An 8,551-nucleotide genomic window follows, 5' to 3' on the forward strand; every position below is an offset into this window, starting at 1 on the left:
AACTTTATTACCTTAAGAAAATAGTCTATTACTACACTTTGCAATGGCCTTAACCATGTAAACTCTGAGAACCTGAAATTATATAGTCAAATAATAATAAACATTTGAACCTTATTTAACAAGGATTTTCAACTGGAAAGATATGTCATTGTGTCTCAAAATCTGGGAAAATACTGTAACAACACAAAGGTTATTAAACATTAATAAGTCCTTTTTAAATCTACTGGTGAAAGAACACATCTACTGATTTATTGTCAATATTGTCAAAACTGACTGAATTAGGTCTCTGCCACAGTTTAAACATGCATAACTATTCTATCATCTCTTTCTGGCATTTTTTCCTATGGAATAATGTTCCAGCAAAGTTTTTATTGTTTTTAAATGCATTTACCAACCTATATTATTCAAACATAGTCCCTTCTGCAATATCCATTTGCAGCCACTGATTTCACCGTTGAGTACTGTGCTCTGGTAGACGCAGGATTCTTTGGTGCTCTGGAAGCACACGAACACGAAAGTATAGCTCCACCTAGGATAAGCAGGCAGGAGGCGCCCCAGCCAAAATACAGTGAGTTCCCGAACTCCCTCTTCTGTGTGTCCTGCAGTAGTGGGTCATGGAAGTCCAGGACAATGGTGTAGGCTGACCAGCATATGGCTACAAGTAACAACAGCCCAGTGGTGATGAAAGCTGCACCGGCACACAGCATGATGCGAGGTTTACTGGACACATCTGACATGCAGTTGGTGCACTTAGCGCCTGCTACAGCCAGCGTCATGGCCACCACACCGATGAACACAGCAATGACAACCAGGGCTCGTGCTGCCTGCAAGTCGTTGGGCAGCGCTAACATGGAATCATAGATCTGGCAATGCATCTGGCCTGTACTCTGTACCACACAGCTCATCCACAGGCCCTCCCACACAACCTGTGTGATCACGATGTTCTGACCCACGTACGCCGCCACGCGCCACATGGGCAGGCAGCAGGCCACCATTGCCCCCAGCCAGCCAGCCACAGACAGAATCATGCCCAGGATTTCCAGGCCGGCTGAAGCCATCGACTCTCTTTGGAGCTCTGCACACTTAAGTCCTCTGTGTCCAAGAGCGATATTAGATTTCTCCGGCTCCCGACACTGGCCGGAGCAGAGAAGGGTGGGAAGGAGAGGCAGAGAAACAGATTCTGCCTTCTTTATACTTATAGTTCGAAGGTGGAGTCAAACCATGATGGCATCATCTTTGCAATGGTATAAGAGCCGGGATTTGGGGATTCACTATTTAATTCAATTCAATTCAATTCATTTTTATTTGTATAGCACTTTAAACAATGAACATTGTCTTAAAGCAGCTTTACACAGATAATGCGGTGATAAAGAATGAATAAGAAAGTTCTTTATGTGTAAGTTTGCCCACTACTTTGTGATGGGGTTGCATTTTCAAAACCCATATAGCTAGAATTGTTAATATTCCAAAACAGGGTTGCACTAGCATAACAATAATCCTACTATTACAAGCATATAATATGGTGTTTTATTTGTGAAATTTACCACATTTATTGTATTAATATAAAGCAAAATAAGTAAATGACTGGCTATTTTGGAAAGGGCAATTAACAATTGCCATACAAAAACATTATAAGGGTACAATTTCAGAAAAGGTTTAGGTTTGCTAACTAACCTGCTATTTTCTAGATACAAGCTCTTGAAATTGGATGCATAGTTCTGTCAATAAGTTTGGGGGAAATTCTGCTGTGTCACCTTCTCAATAAGATATGTATGAAGGCAGGACAATTCCACTCTTTGTCTATAGAATGATCAAAACCCGATATCTGATTTCATGTCGACTTCAGCTTCTATTTGTGCTAATAAACTAGATTTTTGGTTTGGCTTAAATGTATGCATTGTTTTCCAACGTTAAGAAAAAGTTAATCTATAAGAATATCAACAATATTTCTAGTTTTCTAAAGTGAACTACTTATGCTAGAGAGTTTAGTTAAGGCTATATTGTGGATTGCAGTGGGCAAATTTAGGACTATCAGTAAAATGTTTTAATGTGTGTTTTAATAAAATGAGGTGTCACCTTTGTATTCCTAAATGACACAAACACTATTTAATTTAACAAAGTATGTTTGAGGTACATACACTTGATAAATATTTAACTATGTTAGCATATTTTTTGTGCTAATTCTAGGTTAGACTAGCATCAGTCTCTGTTCTGGTAGCTACAATGAATTGGCTATGCATCAATTCACATTCCTGCTAATGGTTAATATTGGCTGTTAACATGATATTTTACTGATTATTTCATTAGCAAACTTTGAAGCATACTTTAAAGCTAATTCACAGACTGATAACTGAATGATGGTACCTGTTTAGTTTATTTGAACATGAAGATAAAATTTACATGCCACATGTTAAAACCTTTTTAATGTTTTAATACTTTAGTACTTTCAAAAGTAGCCACTTTCTAAACACCAATATATATTAAACTGAGGTGAACATTTTGACACATTATAATGTTACCTAAATAATATAATTATAATTTATAAAGCTGTCTAAATTTGTTTTGGCTTGTCACTAGCTTGTCATAATACATTTCTTAAAAAATTTCTTTTCAGGCTAAAAGGAGTAAATTTGTCTGTCGTGTGCCATGTTGAACATAAACTGAGAACGTTTAACTGAAGCAAAAACATTTTGAATCATTACACCCATGCTGATTGGATGAGAGGTTCTGCTTGGGAGGATCTAACTGCAGAAGGCACCAGGTGGAAGGGTACAGGAAATACAGCTAATAAGAAATCAGGCCATTTTACATGATTATTTTTTAGCTTTTTGTACCAAAGAAATCTAAAGGTTTTTAAAGCACATTATTATTGAAATTTATGGTAAAATATTTAAATATGAAAGTGATTGCAGCTTTTTTAAGCTGAGACAGCTTTTTCATTAATATGTAGACATCTCGAATATTTGATCTTAAGGCCATCTTGACAGAAGAAAACGATAAGATAAATTCACATTCCCTGTGAATTATGATAAACATTTAGTAGAAGACCTGTGCTGTACTAGATAAGTTATTTATTTCGGTCAAAACTGATTATACTTAAGTACAATGTACACATTTTTGGGATTATAGCAAAATTGTTGCCATGCAGTCACACATGTTTTTGAAAATCAAATTTAAGATTTTATATAAACAATTAAACTCATAATAAGGGAAGCATGTTAAAAAAAAATAGAAACATATGTGCATTATGATCTACAGGTATGTATATGTTAAGTTGGAAGCTTAGACAAAAGATACACATCCTTCACTTTTGATGATGTAGATATGCACTACTTAAAATTACTTAAAATGAATAAAAATATAAATAACAGCACTTTGTTCCACAATAACCCTCTCCAAACTTACAAACAAACTAACAGTGTCTCGGTATTCAATGACATTTAGTAAAATCAGGTTCTTCAGCAGGAAGCAAGTGCAAACATATAAACTTTACAATCCAATTTCCCTGATTTGAATGTTAAAACCTTGTTGGCAAGTCTGGAATAAGTTGTGCTACGATAACTCTCTGTAGTCTGTAGATTACTTTTAAAAAATAAAATCAGACAGACATTTTACCTGAGAAATTTGTTTTGTAAATAATGAATACATGATCAGGACAGGAGACATGCATGTTGAAACATGTGCTGAAGTGTTCTTATGCAACTTTTTGGGTGTGCTTTGAAACATTTTGTTCTTTGAAATACTTATAAACAAAGCAATCACAAAAGATCTCCATATGTGTTTTTCACACGCTTGACGTTCTGATGCATTCTTTAATTGAAATTAGTTCAGAAATTAGTTCAGTAGCACAAGTAATGGTTTTAGCTTTATACAACATCTATACCTTGAACATTCTTTTATTCGACATAAAAATAATGACCTTAAATGTGTCTCATTGATCTGGTTTTAAATGTACACATTTCTTTATGTTGGTACTGGAGCATAAGCTGACTTTCACAAACAACAAAGCGTGCGTATTGAGAACTCCATAAAGCTGTTGTTTACCACACTAGGAAATGTTTTCCATGTGTGCCTGAGCTAGTACTTGTCACTGATGTTGACACTGCTAAATTCACTGTGGGAATAGGAACCTGTTTCGCCTGAATTGTAAGACTTCAGGTGCGTTAATATTTAACGGCCAAGCATGCTTAACAACAGTTAGCTGGAGGACAAAACAGGATCTGAGACATATATACAAAACTGCAAAGTGGCAGCCTGTTACATTTCTTTTCTCACTATACTAAATAACATAATATACAATACTATAAATGTATTAACATAATTTTGTAGCTTGCTTTTGAAGACTGTACTATTTATTGCATTTTGATTAAATTAATAATTAAATATATCAGTAATAGGAACAGCTTGGGATTGGTGTATACACGTATTTTACTATTTATAACTATGGTAAATAAGCAGTGAACCACTTCAGGGTGTGCTATTATAAAAAAAATGATCAATCTTATGATAATGTCCCTAACATTTTCCATTGATGCTATGTTTATTTATTAAGAAATCACATTTCCTGAAGATTGATATGCATTTGCAGTTCCATTTTAATTTGTGGGACGTTTGTGAAACAAGTTAGCTCCTGTGGTTTCCTGTTGTGTAGCAAATTAAACAATCGTTCCCTCCCCTTTCTGTTTTTTTTTTCTTTAGAAATGAATACTAAATGCTGCTTATGTTGCGCCAAAAAAAAAAAAAATGGAACATTGGAAAGTATGTCGTTCCGTGCTTTATGTTTATTACCTACAGGTGCCTCAGACACTGCATGTCAAAAAAGCTTACATCAATTTAACGGAAATCACTATTTTGTTGTTAAAAATCATTTACATTTGCTAATATGGTATACATTTTTTTAGCGACTTTTAAATCTTTTACATTTATCGGCTTACAATTAAAATGTAATGCAACAACAAATTTTAAACATTAAGAGTATTGCTCAAGTATGTAGAAATTATTCAAACTAATAAAAAAACTTTCAGTGACTTATTAATATGTTTTTAGTAGCATGTAAAGTTTAAATTGTGCTTGAGTTTGCTAAAATCGTAAAAATAAATCATAAACGCTCCACATATTGGCACAAAGAGAATCGTAGTCATTATTACTTCAACTAAAATGTTTAGATATCCCACTAAGCATTGCATTTTCTGGTATTTTACTGTAAACCAGTCCAGTGCTTTATATTATATCATGTAAATAAATAATGACAAGTTTTATAACCTTTCAATTATTTAGTTTACTAGAAATAATTTACAGAAAATGTAAACTTGAAAATATGTATTTATTTGTTTGTTACAACCCAATAATATTGGTTGTAATGCTTTATTGTAAACTGACTAGAGAAGTGAAATGAGCATTACTGTATTTGTTTGTGAATAGATATGCAAGAAAGAAATAATGCACAATGATTTGTGGGAAAATATAAGAAATAGTAAGTGGAAGCAGATTATTATTGTTGCTTTCCAATTACAGCACTTCTGTAGTTTAGTTCCTCTCATAACACAGTGACATGCACAAAACTTACAATTTTTATTTATTAAAAATTGACAGAGCATTTACTTTTTAATTTTCAGTCATCTGCAAAACAACTTAATTCACATTATAGCAGCTATAAACAATATAGTAATGTTGTAATTATACTATACTATAATCTTTACTGATATTATACTTTATACATATATACAGTGCCTGTCAAACGTTTCGAAACACCTAGTCTTTTATGGTTTTTGAGATACACATGCACATTCTTTTTGTATATATGCAACAAACTAGCTTATTTATTTTGGTATGAAGATTTACTTTGACCAAACAAATATATAAATGTACAGATGTTACACTGTGTTTACATTGAAAAATCCTCCCATAGCATGAATTACAGCTTTACACATTCTTGGCATCTGGAAGGACTCTTGCCATAAATATGTAAAACTTGTCAAAGGTGTTCTTCATTAGCTGTATATTTATTTCCAAAATGTAGTTTATCCCAAAACAGTTCAATATGATTTAGGTGCAGTAACTGGGCAGATTATTCTTTGATAGTTAACACGCCAACCGAATGTTTAATCTCTAAATAACAATTACAGAGCTTGGACGTATGCTTCCTGTCATTGTTTTGTTTTATGGTGAAGTTGGTTCCAATTACCCAAGTTACCCAATGTTGGTTCAGTTTACTATTAAAAAAAAGTCTCCAACATTCCCTACCCTAAAAAAACTCCCAAACTACTAAGCTTCTATGTTTGGATGTGGGGGTGGGGTAGTCTACTAACATCTTCTCTCCTGTTCTCTGACTTACATAAATTCTTCTGTTACAGCCCAAAATGTCAAATTTTGACTCATCTGTCCACAAAAGGTTCTTTTTTTTGTTTAGTTTTTTTTAACAAAAAGAAAGTGTCTTAAAAAACAAGAAGAGAAAAGGTGTATTCAAACAAGCACTATAGAAACCAACTCCATCAGTCAATGCTTTCAAGAAATGTACCAAAAAAGTACAGATTTCACACACATAAGCATAATTTTATTTATGAGACCTAGAAGAATTATTATTATTCTGAGGAAGCAAGGCACAGAATTCAGAAGAAGTGGAGATCTTACTTTTAAACTCTTCCTTTATCATTTGCAAGCTAGTTTGCTCCAGTCAGAGGCAGCATTGGCAGCTTGACTCACTACTGCCTAAACAAATACTTCTGTCAATCTTAATAATTACTCATCATGCCCTACCCAGAATCCCCCAGGCCATAAAAGCCGGTGACATCACACGCACACTGAAAGTCCATGTGAGAAAACTCTCTGATGTCACTCAGTGTGTTTCAGTGAGCTTCAGTGAGTATCAGTGTAAATTAATAGTCTCAATCATCACCGCTCTAGATATAGCATGAATCTTCAGTGATTCATTTTGCTGATCTTTCATTCACTGCTGATTTTGTGCAAAACGTGTGTATTGTATCAGGCTTTCCATAAGGTGTGGTTTGTCACTGTTACCTGCCACAGCATGTGTATTATGTCCTGCTATTTTCCTCACATGTATTTATATGCAAAACCAGTTCAGTTTCACCTGTTTCCACACATCCAGCAACATCTGATATTGCTTCAGTCTATTATTGCAAAAGATATACTAGATCTTTGCTCTTTCATGTACTTAGCATTTACACGTGTTTGTTAAAAGGTAGACTTTTTTTTAGATAAAGTTGTAATATTGTGTCTTATTAAAAGGGTGTGTGAAAAAGGTGGGAAATTAAATAAAATATAAATAAATAAATAACTATAAAAACATGACCACATGATGATTTTTTTATGGAACCATTACATTTGTTTAAATACTTTGTATCTAATTTAATCCAATTCAATAGATGTTTTTTTAAATCAAAACGTTCTATTTAAATGTATTCCTCTGCATGATTGTTTAATAGGCTTTCAAAATGAAGCTCTCAGGACGGCCTCATCAGAACCCTGAAAAGTGGGTGAAAAGTTACTGATTTACTGTGTTTTACTCAGTGTTCTACTTTCCATTCAGGTTTCTATTTCTGGTAAAATATTATTTTTCTCTTTCTTTCTCTCTTTACAAATATACCTTTTTTCTTTAATGACTATCCAAACTGACTAATAAATATGAAAATCAGTATTAACTCGCAATTGTGTTCCTTAGTAACACAGTAACTACGTAAGAATAAATCATGAGCACATGGAGTAACTATTTGCATTAAAAAAATGCTTCATTCATTTATTACTAATACACGAAGATTGAAAGGAATTCCAAGGAATACTTTTTTTTCCAATGAATAAGGAAAAGACACAGTAGGCATGTACACAGATTTTGAACCAATTGATTGTGAGCTTTCTGTGAATGGAGGATTTTAATGTCAATTAATTATTTCATGTATAATCCTGCAAAAAGAATTTTTTCACTTATTTACTGCTGGTTTTTATTATTATTATTATTATTATTATTTATTTTTTATTTATTTATTTTAATGGAAAATCATTTCCCATTTTTTCTTATCTTCTTCAAATAATTCACTTATGCAAAACACATTATTTTGAAACTTTCTACCCCATACAGTAACATTCTTAATTTGTTATTATTTGACCTTCACACAGTGTTCATTTTAAAAAGTTATTGGATTCTTCCATATTTACTAAATAGTTAATGGGTTACAAAAGAACCTTACACAAAAATGCACAAAAAGACACAAAACTTTTTTAAAAGCTTAAAGAATGGCATAGCTGTCAGAGTGTGCTTAGAAGGAATCTCGGCTGTCTCCCATTTCATCTGGTATCTGATAGTGTAGAACCTGAAGAAGACGATATTCTCCAAGTTGTCTTTCTTCAGCTCCTTAATTGTGGAAATTCCTTACCTGTTTACCTGTGCATGGAACTCTATCCACTGGCCCCTTTCCAAGTAGATTTTAATGAACTACCTTCCGAAAAGAAAGGGAAAAAAAGAGCCTTTATTGTCCTAAAGGCAGCTTTTGGCTCCTGAACAGTGCTTTCTTTCTTTAATGAAAGAATCAATATC

The 8,551-nt window shown here is 33.3% G+C and overlaps 1 protein-coding gene across 1 annotated transcript; it reads right to left on the minus strand.

The window, feature by feature from the left end:
* Positions 1–162: 162 nt before the first annotated feature.
* Positions 163–1,211, minus strand: LOC124402690 (claudin-4). The gene has a single exon (XM_046875842.1). It carries the CDS (start codon positions 1,056–1,058, stop codon positions 405–407), a length of 654 nt encoding a protein of 217 aa, XP_046731798.1. The 5' UTR covers positions 1,059–1,211; the 3' UTR covers positions 163–404.
* Between the last annotated feature and the right edge of the window lie 7,340 nt (positions 1,212–8,551).

This window comes from Silurus meridionalis, chromosome 20 (assembly GCF_014805685.1).
Source record: "Silurus meridionalis isolate SWU-2019-XX chromosome 20, ASM1480568v1, whole genome shotgun sequence".
Taxonomy (NCBI): Eukaryota; Metazoa; Chordata; class Actinopteri; order Siluriformes; family Siluridae; genus Silurus; species Silurus meridionalis.